At 31.1% G+C, this 18,443-nt stretch overlaps 2 protein-coding genes across 3 annotated transcripts in view; one reads left to right on the top strand and one right to left on the bottom strand.

Moving 5' to 3' along the window:
• The window catches only part of LOC143045972 (uncharacterized), a 34,802-nt gene extending 29,813 nt beyond the window's left edge, over positions 1-4,989 (bottom strand). The window contains exons 1-3 of one of the 2 annotated variants that reach the window (XM_076218866.1): positions 4,889-4,989; positions 2,257-2,398; positions 1,438-1,527 (exon numbers count right to left, since the gene is read on the bottom strand). In XM_076218866.1, coding sequence (XP_076074981.1) covers positions 1,438-1,527; positions 2,257-2,301 — 135 coding nt within the window. In that variant the 5' untranslated portion in view covers positions 2,302-2,398; positions 4,889-4,989. The remainder of the gene's footprint in view (positions 1-1,437; positions 1,528-2,256; positions 2,399-4,888) is intronic. The other variant, XM_076218876.1, reaches the window with a different exon arrangement.
• Positions 4,990-8,233: 3,244 nt separating this feature from the next.
• On the top strand, positions 8,234-18,424 carry LOC143045957 (uncharacterized). Its single transcript, XM_076218824.1, has 8 exons — positions 8,234-8,253; positions 8,476-8,542; positions 9,179-9,292; positions 12,151-12,239; positions 13,369-13,525; positions 16,415-16,597; positions 16,990-17,022; positions 17,917-18,424. Exons 3-8 carry the CDS (start codon positions 9,181-9,183, stop codon positions 18,234-18,236), a joined length of 894 nt encoding a protein of 297 aa, XP_076074939.1. The 5' UTR covers positions 8,234-8,253; positions 8,476-8,542; positions 9,179-9,180; the 3' UTR covers positions 18,237-18,424.
• The last annotated feature ends 19 nt before the right edge of the window (positions 18,425-18,443 follow it).

The raw sequence follows: 18,443 nt of genomic DNA, 5'->3' as shown, positions 1-18,443 counted from the left end.
GAAAAAAAGAAAATGAATATACAGATAAAAGAAATTATGCAAGAAAATTATAAAAAACTGTTTTAAAAAAAATTGAATTCGTTAACAGAAAATAATAAATTATTTATTTATAGTAAAGTTAAAAAGAAATATGAAATTGAGCCTTATTTAATAAAAAATAACTCTGAAATCAGGAAATGTTTTACTAAATTAAGGGTAAGTGACCATATTTTGGAAATCGAAAGGGGCAGATACAGAAATATAAAAAAAGAGGAACGTTTATGTCAACATTGTTTTTTAAATAAAATAGACTATGAAGAACACTTTCTGTTTGTATGTAAAAAAAAATGAAAAATTGAGACTTGAATTTTTACAGAAAGTTAAAAATACTTATTCTTATATAGATAATATGGAGAATTTTAATAAATTGATTTTATGTCTTTCGTGTCCGTTAATTATGCAGTATGCTGCTCCATTTGTTAAAAACTGTCATGGTCACTGAGGAGGGTGGACTCGACAGCTGCATGATATGTACATATGTATATAATGTCTTACTAATTTGTTCTTCTTTGTTTTTTATGATGTACTGTTTTAGTAATTGTTAATTTGTATGTCATGCCTTCAACCCCATTGGGGTATAACTGTGCATTTGTTTGTTTAATAAAGTTAAATATATCTTTAGGTAAGGTGTTGAGTCAATTTAGCACTGTAAGTTTTCTTTCTTTATTTATAATGAATACTATCTTGTTCAAAATTTAACAAAACATTTAACCCCCTGACATTCTACTATTTCTAAAATAATATACTATATACACTAAAATTTCACCAAAAAAAAAAATCACTCCAAAATCTCATTCCAAAAATTTCACTCCAAAATCTCACTCCAAAATCTCACTCCAACACTCCACTCCAATACTCCACTCCAACACTCCACTCCATAAAATACATTATGCCTTCAATCAGGTAGTAAAAGCATTCAGCCGCAGACTGTTCATCGTTCAATTCTTAATAATCTAAAAAGACGTCAACTCCTCGACGTTAACAAGTGACAGAATAAATGAAAGGGAACAATACAAATTGAAGAAACAACAATTCCATTACAAACCGAAAACCAATGAAAAGACAAACAAAAGTCAGCATACGCAATTTGATTTTGCCTATATCATAGTCTTTTCTTATCGGTTATAGTTATTACGTAAACGCATCTGAATAATTTTGTAGGACCTTGTGGTTATATGCCCAATACAAGAAATGAAATGAATTTTGCCTCGAAATATTTGATTTGAATATAAAAAAGTAACACATAAAGTAGCCGTTAACATTGCCATCTCCATGACTGAAACCCTTCACAAAATTATATGAAGAAAGTCGGTATTTTTTAGATGCTATCAGTGAAAATTTGGGAACACAGTTAGCTTGATAGAAAAAAATGTGCTTTCTTTTAATATTAATACTTACATCATCTGTAAACGAGAGATCAATATTTCTCCATTCGCCCAGAAGTTTAGACATGGTCTCCATATCACATTTTCTTGCCGCTTGTAACAACTATAAAACATAAAATAGTTTTTGACATATTATGGTTGTTGCTGATGTATCACAAGTTAATGCTTTGTTGCTATTAGGTTTTGACAGAAATTTACAATACACTTCCGTAAACAGAGGAAGTCTTCTAAAATTTCGTTTAACCACATGATTTGTGTGTTAGATTAATATAACATTTCATTTTACAATTTAAAATAAAGTAAGCAAGAGTAGGACAAATTATCGACATTATAATTTGTAAACATATACTTAAAATATATCTTAATATAAATAACTGTATATATCAGTATGCTATGATGACTCATATTCACCTTCCTCCTTAGAATTAACTTTGTCATTCTTGTAATAAACAGCAAATGCAGAATTACCATAATTTTTCAGTGTTTTCAGAATAGTACTTTATATATACTGTTTAATTGAAGAAACCTTATACTATGATAAACCTTGTAGAAGCCAATATATACATTATACATATAGCAAGAATACCAGACGTCCTGCATTTCTGACTGTGAACATAAGATTCTTTATGGTTTATTTCGTTGTTATCAGCCATATATGTTCTTAAGAGGACATTAAACTATACGCGCCTGATGCGTTATGTGTAGTCTTCCAAATTATTTGACTTTTATGTGAAAGCTTCAACTGATAACACTTGAATCATACCATAGAAGTAAACGACTGATATTACACAGTTTGAAAAAATATTTGCATGAAATTATATTGTTCACTTACTGATTTCTTGAGACCTTCTCCAGCTGGCGTTGGCTCAGAATCCATAACACTGATTTAGATGTTATAAAGAATATGTGTCTATCCAAAAACCATAATATATTAGCCTTTACGTCAACATTTTGAAGGCATTAAACATTTATGTCTGAAAAGTATATATATATATATGCAGCTTGTTATGGTTTAGTTAAATCAATACCAGAAGTGAATTAGTTATAAGGACACAGTGTGGTGAATTATTAAAGGACATGCATGCGTTTAATTTTAAATGGTAAGTGATTATTACTGATTAAAAGATTAAACATATAGGGTAAAATACAACTTTAAATGGAGACATTTTAATTAGGTTCACTGTCTTACATGTGTGTGTCCCCTAACAAAATATGATATATTAATTTGACCATTCAGATGTATATATATATGTCCGCTCTTATATATATTTTAAAACTGTGTTATATTAGATTTTGAATTAATGTCTTGTTAGATTTAAATAAATATGTCCTGTGCTAATATAGTTGCAAGGTCGACCAGAACTTGCACTGGTTTTAACCGGTTACTTTAACTTGTATGTATTGACGTCATTGGTCACAGTACGATTATAATTTTCTTATTTTAGAAACCTTGCATATATAACTTTTATATTCTTGTGTTTACGACCTTTAAAGCTTGCAACCTTTTGGCATTAGAGTTATTTTTTTTTTTAATTTTAGCAAAGGGTCATTAACGAGAATATGTTCGTCTTATTGCACTTTATATTTTTATACTTTATAAGATAATTTTGTAATATTTTGCCAAAAAGAATATAAGTTATTTTTCTTGTTTACAGGTTAAGAACACATGTCTAGTGCATTAAAAGTAACAAAAATAAAATCATGAAAATACCGAACTCCGAGGAAAATTCAAAACAGAAAATCCTCAATCAAATGGCAAAATCAAAATCTCATCAAACACATCAAACGAATAGATAACAACTGTCATATTGCTGACTTTGCACAGGCATTTTCTTGTGTAAAAAATAGTGGATTAAAGCTGTTCTTAAGACGACCATACTGCTGCTTGGGAAATGGGTAGAACGGGGAAAAAGATAGATTGATGTTTCAGTTATCTTCTGTTAAGGTTGATAAAACTTTTTATCCATTTTATCAATAGAACCACGCATGGGTAAGAATCATTATTAGGAAACCCTGCGTCAAGTTGAAATTGGTCAAAAGGGAAGGTGCATAATAATGCCAATGGCACACATGCCCTGACAGGTCGTCAGGTAAACCCGTGAATGGAAGTTCATGAGATATAGATTTTTAACCATTATTCCAAGGACATTTTTTACGAAACATTTCGAATACTACAACAGGAAAAATAGATCATTTTTTTTAAACATGTAAGTTTTGCACACAAGAAAGTTTTGCGCCAACAATAAACATTCACCGTGGGCTATTTTAACTTAATTATTTTCGTGATACTCTATATACACATTTGCGGGATATCGTTTTCTTTACGATTAAGAAGCAGTTTATACTAACAGTGAAATGAGCAAATGCAAATGTCCGCTATAAATTATTGAATAGTATTACAGGTTGTCCTTATGGATGTTGTTGTCACACTAGTTAGGTTAAACCAGAAAACATTCATAAATCACTTTTTCAATCTGCGTTTGGTTATCGAAATAATAAAAATATCCTCATTTTACTAAGAAATTTAAAAAATAATACACTATGTCATTCACGCTTAATTTTTTTAGATAACACAGATGGAAACATACCATACCATACCAGTTGAGGTTCATTCTTCCGAATATCATTCGCACAAGACATGTGTTCTTATCTTTTGTAGACGCGTCTGTCGTATATACAAAATTAAGTCCTGGTATCTATGATGAGTTTATTTACATTTCATCGACATACCAAAGATTCGATAAACTATAGAATGTAAGCACGATAGGTTCCATAGACAGAACAGGATTTGCTTACTCTGTTAGATAGCTTCCGGGGGATGTTTAATTGTTTTTGGTGTTCTTGAGTTATGATATTGTTTCTGCGTTATTTCTGTAAATGGTTTCAAGTTCTTATCTGTTGTCATGGATTAGTATCTCCTTCAACATCTGTTTTGTCTTCTTTTTCTTATTAATTAAATGATTGATTGATTCGAATATGAATCTATCTATTATGTGCATGTTTGAAATTACAATTGGAGAATCCTTAATAAGCTCAGTAGATTCATATTAATTGTTCTAATTTTGTATGTGTATCACCAACTTACTTGAAACAATAACTTACGAAGTTTCCTTACAGCTGCTTACACAAATTTGTAGAAATCAAAAGCAAAGGAACCATCGCCTTTTTTCGAAACTTTTCTTGTAAAAAAAGGAATATATTTGACTATTGATTAATTTATCAATTTATCGATTTATTTGTCAATCTGTAATTTATGTATTTAAATGAAATTATATTAGTACAAAAGGAAACAGGAAATAATTTTATTTGAATTCTTTATAATTTTTCAATGAATTCGTGGTGTTTTTGGAAAGGGGGATAGGTTGTTATACTAGAAAGAATTAAGTAAGTGTGTGCTCTACAGATAAATAAGTGAACATTAGAGGAAAAGTGTCTCTTAAAAATATAATGATAATTCAACTTACTTGACTAGGAGGCCTAAAGTATATCTCCATTCTGAACTGACGTCACAAGATTGGGGACAGAAATTTTTATAACATCTCTCTAAAACATTGTGTTACAAAAGATTTAATCGAGCAAGTATATTAAGATTAATACAGATTAATGTGTTTAAAAACAAGTATATAAATCAGCAAAGTAGCTTTTGTCTTTTAAATGATTACTGGTCACGATAACAAAGTGTCTTTATAACGGGTTAATAACCAGAAACAATAACTATTGAATGTGGCATCTCAAGTATAGAATTACTAGTTGTTTTATTTCATAAGTATCTTAGTTGATCATACAATGTAGGTAAAGATTTGAAGAAGACTGTATAACTGCTACGGAATAGTATCTATTGACTAATATTTTGGTTAACCTGAAGGTATCACACATTTGCACTCATAAGATTTTGTTCTTTAGTGTTTATATTAAGAGAAGCTTTGTTAGGTTTGAAAATAAAACTAAAGTGATAACAAGGAATGATTTACCAAATGATTTCTGATTTTTATGATATCTTTTCAATATTACTTAAAATTATACTAAAATAAATACAAATAGAAATGAGGTAACAATAATAAGAAAGGAAGCCAATGACAGAAGGATCGAGGATTTTCGTTTTACACAGTTGCAAAACCGCGGACAGCAAGTTCGGAAAGAACATGGAAAGGGTATGTGGCCACACTAGATAAAAGAATAAACAACGGACCAGGAATACATTTTTTTAGCTGACCCGATTCTAAATGTTTCACCCGTGTCAAAGTCAATGAATCGTTAGTTATCTAAATTTTACAATGAAGGAAAAAATGGTTTAAACATGCTCCTTTATTAATTTCATTAATTTGCTTATATAGGGATTTCTTACGAAATTAGTATTGCTCACACATGAAGTCGCTAGAAGGGGGGAGAGGAAAATCATAAAAATATAATATAATTGTAGGAGCTTTCGTTTTGAATGCCAGTATTAAGCTTAGTCATAAGGATCACATCGGTAGTATCATCATCAACACTTTCCCCCTACGCTAAAAGTCTAATTCAGGTTACGATTGGCGGTATCTGATTATTAACTGGCATTTTAAACCAAATGAAAGAAAGAGAAGGATGCTATATCGAAACTCTCCAATCACATAAGAGATTTTCCGTGATATGTTTTTCATTTGATAGGAAGTTCGTCTGTGGAGTTTATTTGAAAATCCTGTTTGGCAGTACTCAAAAAAGATACCAGGCTGATAATTTGTGCGTCAAACGCGGGTTTCGTCTACATAAAGACTCAGCTGTACGGCCAAATAAAGTATAAGGTATCTAAATTGTCATTAATATACTATACTTAGGGCGAAAAAAACTGTTGCTTTTATGCATGGGCCTTTTTTGGGGATATGTAACTATGTTTAATTCAGCTTTCTGGATTCGTACATCAGCTCTTTGCAAGCTGAGATTTTTCTTGTACAAACATGGTTTTACTTTAAAAGTAAAACATTTATAGAGGTCACCGCGCGGACCTTCACGATTAATAAGTGAGTCCGTCATAAGGTAAGCTCATAATCTGAGTCAGTGATTCATAAAAACGACTAACTGTACTTTAGATTATAGATATGTAGTGAGATAGATATCAATTTTGTTTGAACATTCCTTAAGATATGATCAACAACATCATACATGTTTGGCGGATCAGTTTTTACTGTTAAAAACGCTTTTTTACTATTCATTAGAAGAGAAAAAACTCATTTGTGTTTAAATGCTTAAAAAAACTGCAGATTTGTATTTATTTTGAAATATTAATGTTTCAAGACCAGTTACATTGACTATGTACTTGTAAAATGTTAGAAGAAATCGCACACAATAGTGATAATAACTGTTTATCGCTGATGGTATTTGCTTTAAGAGATATGTCTACTTTATCATTATTTTCTCGTCGTAATCAAGAAATATGACAAGAAATATTTCCTTTTTTTTCTAAACAAGGTGAACTAGGGAAGCATGCACATTGTATTTCTTGTTATAATTTCTCTGTATTGCTTTGGCAGGAGTTTATCGGAACTTGTTTGTAACGTCCAAAACATCTCTGATCAGGTAAGATGGTTCAGTTAATCATAATGAAAACAAAGTTAAGAGATATTATCACAAATCACACTATCCACCTGACACCAAAGGACGCAGATGTAAACACCTATATGTCACGTACAAATTTCAACAATGAGCAAAGCGCATATCATATAGTCACATATTAAAGGCTTCGGAATGACAAACTATGAGACAATTCATAAGGAAACCAATATAAATGGGGTCAATATCTGAAAAACAGCTGTGTTTAAAGAACCACTAATCAACTAAGACCTAAACAACGACTCTAATGTATTTTGTGATGGTGGGTTGGGGAAATTATGCCATATTGCTTTGAAGATTTAACAATGCAAAACGCGAAAACCAAAAATGTGCCGGTGAAATCGCGAAGAGAAAACTATCATTTTCGTTCTTATGTTGTACTGTTACACCACTGTCCCAGGTTAGAGGGAGGGTTATGATCCCGCTAACATGTTTAACCTACCACATTCTGTATGTATGTGCCTTTCCCAAGTCAGGAGCCTGTAGTTCAGTGGTTGTCGTTTGTTGATGTGTTACATAATTGTTTTTCGTTCATTTTTTTTGTACATGAATTAGGCCGTTAGTTTTCTAGTTTGAATTGGTTAACATTGTCATTTCGGGGCCTTTTATAGCTTATGCTTAGCAGGTATGCTCATTGTTGAAGGCCGTACGGTGGCCTATATTGTTAATTTCTGTGTCATTTTGGTGTCTTGTGGAGAGTTGTCTCATTGGCAATCATACCACATCTTATTTGTATATCACCTGTTGTTTTGGTTGTTTATGCTTTCTCATACATTAAAGGTGAATACGCGAAATGGCCGCATCAATCCATCCATCATAAAATTAAAACACCATTCTTTGGAACCTCATAGAAATACTACATCTCCTCAGATTGCATCAAATTTATAATTTCTATAAATTTTGTGCTGGTTTTTAGTGTTGTTCTAAAAATGATTGAAATGAACACTTTGAAACCAAAGCCAATGTTTTAAGCTATCTATTATCTTTAACATACAAATTGATTGAATTGATTAAGAATGGAAAATAAGAAGTGATATACACGTAGTTTTAACAACCATATATTATACACTTGTAGATATTTTATGAAACAGATGAAGGTTTTAAAATATTTAGATATCTTTTAAATTGAACTTCCAAAATGTTTTATAAACTTTTTGATTTAGACCTTGTCACCGATACAGATTGAGAGGAAACTGGCTTTATATCTTTAAAATAAAAATATAGAATTCAAAAGAAGACAGCCGAGGTATGATAGTTATCACATATTCAATTCAATTTGACATACACCATATTTAACATTGGTACAAATGTTCAACACAAAAAATGCAAATGCTCATTCGAATGTCATCAAATAAGGCAGTACATATAAAATAGTACTTGCAAATGAAGATTAATGTTGACGAAAACACGTGGTTCTGTAGAAGATTAGAAATTTTTCATATAAAAAGGGCTCATTTGATTATTTCAGACAATTTATCGATTGGAAAAATTTAACAAGACATGCATCGATAGAGGTCCTAGATTTTGCATACCAGGTATTTTAAATTATTCGATAATATGTTCATTTTTACGGACGATAAAAGTTGTGGCTACTTCTTGGTGTACAGACAGTATCAAATATAAAAATAAGAAGATGTGGTATGTTTGCAACTCAGACAACTCTCCAGCAGAGACCAATTGACATAGATGTAAACAACTATAGGTCAATGTACGGCCTTAAACAATGAGATAAACCCATATCGCATACTACAAGTCTTTTCTTGATATATGGAAATTATGAAGGTACGATATGGTAGTACCTATATTCGGATATTATCTCTGGATATAAACATGCTAGTCTAAGCAGGTGCAATATCATGAATTCCATCATGGATAATGTGAGAAAATGAATATCAGATGAACTAAACATAGGTATAATACCAAGAAAATCAATGTTCCTATATGCTTATCTTCCTTTTAAAAATTCTCGAATTACATAGAAATAATTTGCTATTAACTGTCATAGTTCTGAATTGGTCGATGCACTTTCAAATAAATGCGTTTGGTTAAACTGTTGTATTTGAAACCACTTCAAACATTTCATTTGTAAGATAGTCATTTTTTGAATTTCTAATAATATATCTTTGACTGAATCAATGTCATGGATGTTCACGTGTTTTCTATGATTTCAGATATGTTCAGCAGTCGAGTGCAAACAAATGTAAAGCCAAGTAATATTAAGTTAAACCCCGAAAACAAAACTTGGATTATTTCGTGGGAATCTCCAAAAGAAAGAGACTACACTGGTAGGTTTTTATTTGGTACTTGATTATATAAAATGACAAGCTAACTACAGCATTAACATAACTTAGTGTAAATGTTGAAAATTTTGCACAAGGATAATCTTATTTCGTTTATGTTCGATCACGTAATCTGCCGAACATAATTAGTTTGTAATCAACACAGTTAGGATTCTACTTCGTCAAAATGATCTCCCCATTACGCCAGTTCATTTTCACAATCGTATAAATGGAAGCCATTGTATGGATGACGCGTTGCCAATTTCGATCTTGAAAACAGATAAATTTATCCACATAGCACCATTACGATCCTTAAATGTCAGTTGTATTTTAAAAGACAAATGTATCTACTAGCTAATGAGCAACAGTTACTGATCGTGTCTGCATTGGTTCGACTTAAAACTATTGTCTAATCGGTTGTCAGGTAAAAGTTTCGAAAATTCATAAACATTTAAAAAAAATTCTAATTAATTATTTCGTGGAAGGGCAGACTAGATCTTTTTAGTGGTTAAAGACTATAAACCCTAGTTATCACACTCAAAATTTTTTATTCGAACACACCTACTCTGTTTTTGTTATTCATTAAATAGGTATTTCACTTGACCCATACATTTCATCTTTAAGTACTGTGATTTGTTTATGTTATAAAGTCAACCTGTAGCTTTGGTATATAAAAATTATAGAATCTGAAGCGAGATGATGTATCAAATATTCTTGCTTTGTACGATTTCAAGATAAAATATTCAACTCAAACACGCCCTTACATAAAAAGGTGCACTCGATTTTCACTTTTCGATATAATTGTTACCCATTTTTTGGAATTTTTTCTTGAGTCACATAATGGAAGGGCAGACATGAAAATTACTGAACTAATAGATTGATATGTTCTCCGTCCGTGGTATTTTTTTTTTCTAATCGGAGGTTATGCATTTTCTTCATCAAACTTGATAGATACCCATGTCGTCGACATGATATCTAATTGTTCTACTTAACTATGTAATAGATAAATTGAAAACTTATGCAAATGGTGTTTCAAAATAAAACACTTCGTTATTGAGAAGAAAATTGTCATTTTATTTGTTTCTATTAACTTTTAAAATTTTTGTTACTATAGTAAACATTACAGTAACCATTTATCGCCTTCTCTAACAAAGAGCATCGATTCTTTTGTTCTATTTCAACCGGGTTTCCGACTGAACAGTATAACATATCACAGAGAGCACTAATCGTTCGATTCTCGAAAAAATCAGCCCGTACGAAATTTTCATCCATTGAAATTGCGCGAATATATTTGTTATCTGAGTTTACAGAAGAAGACACATATCATATCGACATACTATGCAAGTCTTGCGTAGAGTTCATACGATTCCCAAAGTTTTTGTTGATTTATATCGTCCTATTTGTTTTACGATATTTGAACATCGGTAAACTATTGTTGTCCAATCTATCTAAATTATATTTTCCTGCTGTCAGCTAATTGTTTTTTGTTTATATAGTGATATGAAAACCATTGTACCATCAAAATATTGAAAAAAAAACAGATCGGTTATTATTCTGCTTATTTCTAAACCAAACTTAAAGTTTGTACTCAACATTAGAAACATGACGTGTCTCACTAGCGGATCAAGATCTGCTTACCTTTCTGAATCACATGAGATCACCTCTGGTAGAGTTTGTGTTTATTTATATTCTTATGAATTGTTCCGAAGACTTGTATTTTCGTCGTCTTACTTTTATTTGTCATACTGATGTAAGTAACTTTTCGACTTAAGAGTTTTAAATGTCCTATTGGTATCTTTTGCCATTTTTTATCACAAAACAAAAGATATAATAAATACCGATACCTTATACGATCCTATACACGTATCTTCAACCATTTGTTTGGTTATGTACAAATAATTTAATAATCTAAATCCTGACATATGCATTACAATTTAAATATATTTATTGTTTCTATAGTGTCAGAATCTTTCGATAAGAAAAGACCTGTAATTTTAGGAAAAAAGAAGAAAGGAAAAAAAAAAAAAAAAAAAAAAAAAAAAAAAAAAAAAAAAAAAAAACCCTATAAAACCACTAAATAGTTATCAAAGGTACCAGGATTATAATTTAATACGCCAGACGCTCGTTTCGTCTTCATAAGACTCATCAGTGACGCTCAGATCAAAACAGTTAAAAAGCCAAACAAATACAAAGTTGAAGAGCATTGAGGACCCAAAATTCCCAAAAGTTGTGCCAAATACGGCTAAGGTAATCTACTCCTGGTGGTAAGAAAATCCTTAAAAATTTTAAGTTTTGCAGTATCAAATTAAAAGCTAAAATTTGTCTTAAATACAACATTCAATACACTATGTGTCTTATTGTTATCACTTAAAAATATGTGTTCTGTTCGTGTTTAAATGTATTCAAAAATAATGTTGAGTCCTAAATAATAAAAAAACAAATTCCACAAAATCTAAGTAAGGGGTTTCATTTACAGATCTGATATTTCATGGAACATTCAAAATAAGATCTTAATATCTTTAATATCTGAAGAGCTCCATTACAGAAAGAACATTTTTCACTTTGTTTTTTCTTAATTTTAAACGAAAATGTACTTATGCCCAATATTTTACTATTCTTAACTGGAACCAATCAAGTTTTTGAATTTTACGTTGTTTAAAAAGACCAAAATGTGAACGGGTTTTTTTTTGTTTGAAAAATGAACAGGTAAAAATCATAAATTATATAATATTTAGAAGAAAAAAATTAAAAAAAGAAAGTAAAAAATACCGCAAGGCATAACATTTTAGGAATAAGTGAAGTAATGATACTTTTAACAGAAACCTTTTAACCTCGTATATCATTGTATTTTTTTATACTTTCAGAATTAAACGGATTCATTATCATAATACTTGCTGGTTATGACGATATACATATGTACCAGTTAAAAATTACCCGACGTGTTAGAACTGAGGTAAACGGGCAACCATATATATACCAATTCAACAGATATGTGTGTTATGCTTCAATGAGACAATCAATCGACACACATAACCTCCAAAAGTGATCCCATTAATGAGGTCATTTCTGAGAGAAAACAGTCTGAATAACTCTGTATAAAGGCAACAGTAGTATACCGCTGTTCAAAACTCATAAATCCATGGACAAAAAACAAAATCGGGGTAACAAACTAAAACCGAGGGAAACGCATTAAATATAAGAGGAGAACAACGACACAACACCGAAACGCAACACACACAGAAACAGACCAAGCAACAGACAAAACACCACGAGAATAACAAATATAACATCAAAACCAAATACAAGAATTTGGGATAGATAAGTACCGTGCCACGTCTTATCTAAAAAAATAAGAGAAAACACAAACGACTCAACGTTAAAATGCAACACACACAGAAACGAACAATATTATAACAATGGCCATCTTCCTGACTTGGTACAGGACACTTTTAAAGGGGAATAAAAGTGGTGGGTTGAACCTGGTTTTATGGCATGCCAAACCTCGCACTTTAATGACAAAGTTAAATATAACATTGAAATGACAACATAATATTACAGGACTACAATACAAACAAAAAGGAGACCATATTAGACAAAGAAAAGCATGATTAATAGACAACAAAAGCATCAAGTTTAAAATTCAATACGCCAAAAACGCGTCTTGTCCACACAAGACTCAATAGTGACGCCCAGATATAAAAGAGATATAACATGAAACAAATCTGCATGGTATTATATACAATTATTTTCTACAGAATATTCTCAACGAAAAACCTGTTAAAACAAAAGCCAAACAACAATAAACTGATCATAGTGTGAGCAAGGTTTTCACCACCTTGAATATTTAAATGAGTACCCTATTTTGCCATTCTTTCAGTGATAGCACGAAGAGGAAGTCTAAATTAAATGGTCTTTCAATGTTTCATAAGGGATTAAAGTTCAAGTTTATTATTCAAAATATTGATACTAAAAAAAGAAAATATATTTTGCTTGTAAAAATATTGTAACTAAAATTCTATAGCATTTCTTTCGAAAAGAAAAGGTTTGTTATTTATCATACTTCTCAGAATTCTTATTTTTAGTATTTTAAGATAAAATGTTCATTTACAACAACAAGACCAAACGATATACCAGTTGTCGGTGAAATCTGCGTTCAAACATTACCCAGGTCTCAGTTTATAACTCAGAAGAAGGAGTATGAGCTTTGTTACAATATAAATGATGTAAAAACAACACAAGGTGAGATGCATTTATTTGTACTATATTCCTGTCATGCAATGTTGTCATTTTAGTGTTATATTTAACATTGCCATAAACGCGCGAGGTTTCGCTAGCCACAAAACCAGATTCAATCCACTATTTTTTTCTTTAAATATCCTGTACCAAGTCAGGAAAATGGAAGTTATTATCTTATAGTTTCTGTGTGTGTTGCATTGTCGTTTGTTTTTGTTGCACTCCAGTATCTCTGTTGTTACGTTGTTTTCCTCTGAGAGTTGATGTGTTTTCCTCGGTTTTTGTTTTTAACACAGATTTGTTTTCTCCCAATCAATCTATCACTTTCGAAAAGCGATATACTACTGTTGCCTTTATTTATTGGTAAGTTGCCAAATACAGTATCATTAATCTATTGAATAACAAAAAACTTCATATATTCAAAACACAATTGACCATTAAATGGTAAACATGAAAATGTGAAATTGCAAGCGGGGCATTGTGTTCTATTCTTGGGTAATTTTTTTTTTTTAGGAGAAGTGGTATGATTGCCAATGTGACAACTATCCCCCAAACTTCAAATGAAGTGGATGTAAATAAAGGCATATAAAAATATGATAGCGTTGTTCAATAGATATAGTTCGGTTAAGCAAAAACAAATCCAGGTAACACACTAAAACCAATGGAAACAAATCACTAAAACATTGTACCAACATTAAAACCTTTGATTTTTCAACTCTTTACACCACTATCCCACATACTAAACATAAAGGTCGATTGAAAGAACTCGTCAGCTTATGTTTCTTTAACAAAAAGGGCACTAGATGTTTTAAATATCTAGTTTTGGGCAGGAATTTAGTTTACTTTGTTAAAAATAGTACAGAGTCTTTTAATCTTTTAATTTCACCTTTCGGTATATTGATGATGTACTGTCTCTTAATGATAATAGATTCAGTGATCACTTACATTTAATATATCTAAGTGAACTCGAAATTAAAGATACTACCGACACAGATAAATCTGCTTTATATTTAGACCTTTTTCTCGGAATGATTATTGATGATAGGTTATATCCAAAATTTATGACAAACGCGATGATTTTAATTTTCCTAGAGGCCAACTTTCCATTTCTGTGTAGCAACATCCCAGCGGCACCAGCATATGGAATATATGTGTCTCAATTGGTACGTTACTCTAGAGCTAGCTCAAAGTACGTTGATTTTTGTTGAACGTGGAATACAGTTTTCTCAAAAGTTGATAAGACAGGGCTATGAATCAATCAAATTAAGGTCATCATTCAAGAAATTTTACGGTCGCCATCATGAGCTGATTGGCCATTATGACAAAAGTGTGTTAGAAATAATATCTGATATTCTTCTTCAGTCATAATAAACTTCCATCATTACCGGACTGAACAAAGAAATAACACGACGGGTGCCGTATACGGTGCAGGAAATGCTTACCCTTCCGGAGCACCTGATTTCACTCCCAGTTTTTAGTGGAGTTCGTGTTGTTTCTAATTTATTATTTATAACTGTTGATGTAAATGTCTTTTGGTTTAACGAGTCTTTGTTTACTCCTTGGTTTTGATTGATATTGTCTATAAGGAAGCAATAAACAGTATACAAAAATTTCAAAATTTGACCTCATTTATTTTTTCATCCCCTTTTCATTGTTTCTTGCAATATTAAGCTTACTGTTTGTGTCATATATGTGCATTTTTATGTAATCAGAATCTTCCATAGATTTTATATTCAGTATATGAAATGTTAAAATATCATTTCTTTTGGGTATATCTATGGCAACAAGTTCACCTGCATTTATTTGCTATAAAATATTGCAAAAGGGGGGGGGGGAATGTCACATATTTCCCCAAAAAATGGCTAAAAGTAGAAATTCAATCGCTTGAAGTAATACCTTATCTGAAACAGTTTGCATATATCTTTCAGTAAATCATATGTCTTTCGTCCCATTTTGTTGTAAAATTGCGTCAAAAACTTCTTGTAGAAAAAAGTGTATGTAAACATTACATTAATTTCTGGACCAATGACTGGTCTAGCTTTGAAAATACGGAGAGTCAAACAGAAAATAGCTCATAAAAACATGTAAAAAATAATCTTGATGTTCTTATAAACCATCTTTGAAGGCTAAAATAGTACTCTGTTGTCTAATAATTAATTTTATTACACAATAACTTTAATATTTGAAAAATCCACCAGGTCCAAAATGCGAACCTAAACTCCTAACTGTGTATTGCTACCATAGAGGAAAACAATGGAACAACAGAAACACAAAATACAAAAACGGAAAAACTTTCGTCAACATACATAGAAAAGGCCGTAGATAACAACTGACTTGGTACAGGAGTTTCTAGGGAAACAGATGATTGAACCTTGTTTCACTGCTAGCCAAACCTCTCGCTTATATGTGAGCAATTATAGGGAACTGTTCGGCTTTCAACAATATGCGAAAAAACGTAGCATATAGTCGGCTATAAAAAGACCTGACATGAGACTGTCCGATCGAGAAACGGCATAATAGCCAAATTGATAACAACACAATTCACGAACCACACATACTAATATGACTGACATGAATCCATGAAAACTACTGAACTATTTCCTCCTGACTTTGGACAGGGGTTAGAATTGATTGTAAGCGCTCAACCCTCCCATTACGTTGGACAGTGGTGTAACAGCACAACATAAGAATAAAGTATAAAAATCAGTTGAAAAAGGCTTGTTTTTTTGTTTTTATATTGCTTCTAAGTAACCTCATTCAGAAACGATTTGTATTTATTTGTGCTTACTTGTATTCATTTGATCATTCTCTTTCAAATGATGAAGATCAAATTTTATATCAATACGTTCTACTTGTTTTCACAATGTAAATGTTTATTTTTATTTGCTTTTTAAGGTACAGCCAAACTACTTTTACCGTCGTTATCACCTACTTTCATTACCAAAGACCCGATCCTAGTCACAAGCATTGACCATTTATCCGGATCAAGCACTAACAATTATGGTATAATAGGAGGAGTAGCTGTATCAGCTTGTATCATACTGTCAGTCATCATAGGGGTACTGTTTTATAAGCATTGTAAGTATTGTTTAATTCATGTTTCTTTAACGTTTTCTTCGTATTTCTTAATAATGCACATTTACTTGATTTTGTTTTATAGATTTTTACTTAAATATATCGTTTTTATATTGATCATTCGTCCAAAAGGTTGCCTTATTCTAGTTCCAATTTATGTTCTTTAACGATAAGTAAATATACAAAATTCGGGTGAATTTTCTATATTATCTTCAACAGATCAAAACAAGCTACAATAGAAGTAAATTGATATTCAAATTAGAAGTTTAACATGAAAAATAGCTTCGTGCAAAAATTTTACACATTTTCAAAATAACACTTCATTTATGTTCTACATATCTTTTTGGAAAAAGAAAATACGAAATAATTACAAAATATTATTTTTTACATTACAGACCGCTGTAAAGGGAAACGCGAACCATCTGAAGGTAAATTTATCTATCATCACATCACACATACAGTCAGAAACTCTTTTGATTTATATAAGCAGCTATACACTGTTTTCAAAATATATTTAAAATGTCAACTGACGTTGCCATCCCTCTTTAACAAAAGCAATCTGATATTCAGTTTAAATAGCTACAGCATTTTTTGTAACCGATGAAAAATAAAAACAATCGTACCAATATAAAAGACATAGAGAACCACACACAAAACAAGTGCACAGATTAACGTTCCAGGGGCTATGATGATACCTCCAGTTTTAAGTGTGGTTCTGCATTGGATTTTTTGACTATTTTTTGCTTTGTTCTATAATCTGGAAAGATGTTTTTATTATTATGTTGATATCAATTGATGACTTGATATTGCCTTCGTGGTAACCTCTTACTTTTTTTACCGTGAAATTGACTGTTTATGTCATTATATTGCTTTTGCGGGACTTGAAAGTGTTGCTGTTCTGTCTTGTTGGTCTTGTATGTAAATGTTGCTGTTCAGTCTTGTAGGACTTGAATGTAATAAGTGCTGTTCTGTCTTAGTAGCGTTTGAGTGTAAGTTTTGCTGTTCTGTCTAAGTAGCGTTTGAGTGTAAGTGTTGCTGTTCTGTCTTAGTAAGGTTTGATTGTAAATGTTGTTAGAAGTTGCGATAAAACAGCCGATGAGTTTCTGTTGTTTTTTTTTTGGAATAGGGTAATCTGGTAAATTATTTTATCGTATAAATTGGAATGTATTAACAACGGTAAAAAAACGACAATTTAAAAAGAGCAGATTTATTTTACAAATAAAACAAATAAAAAATAACAACAACAAAAAAACAACAAAAAAACCCATTGAAATCCTTTTCACAGAAACTTTTCATGACAGTTTTCTGTTTGTTTTCTTCAGTTTATCAACAATCAGAACAGCATTCCAATGATTTTAGTCAGTCAGGTGACACTTCCGATATAGATGTTGACGATTGTCCGGTTCATGGTGGTGTAAAGCATAATGTTACAGACTCTTCTGATACAGTAGACCATAACATTCATTCAGTTCCTTACCCGGTAGACAGATACTATAGAGGAGGCAATTATTTACATTCAGCCTTTTCTGTAAGGCAGAATACATCGCATTTGCATAATACATATCAATTATCAAACAGTAACAATTCAGCAATATTAGATTCAGAGCTTAACAAACAAATAATTGACATCAATTTTAATTAGAATCTCAGCCCAATACAGAACATTTTATATACTAGTGGTAGCATTACAATTTTGTGTATTTTAGATATTAATATTATCATTGCTTATATTTTTCACAGAGGCTCTCAGATCTTAAATCTTGTTTGTTTATATTTGATTAATCACTTGTTTGCTTTGTATAAATACAAAAATAAAAGGCACTCATTTGTTTTGACCAGTCTACAAGAG

This window comes from Mytilus galloprovincialis, chromosome 1, assembly GCF_965363235.1.
Source record: "Mytilus galloprovincialis chromosome 1, xbMytGall1.hap1.1, whole genome shotgun sequence".
Classification (NCBI taxonomy): domain Eukaryota; kingdom Metazoa; phylum Mollusca; class Bivalvia; order Mytilida; family Mytilidae; genus Mytilus; species Mytilus galloprovincialis.
The sequence above is the reverse complement of the archived record's forward strand: the minus strand, read 5'-3'. Positions and strand labels throughout refer to the sequence as shown.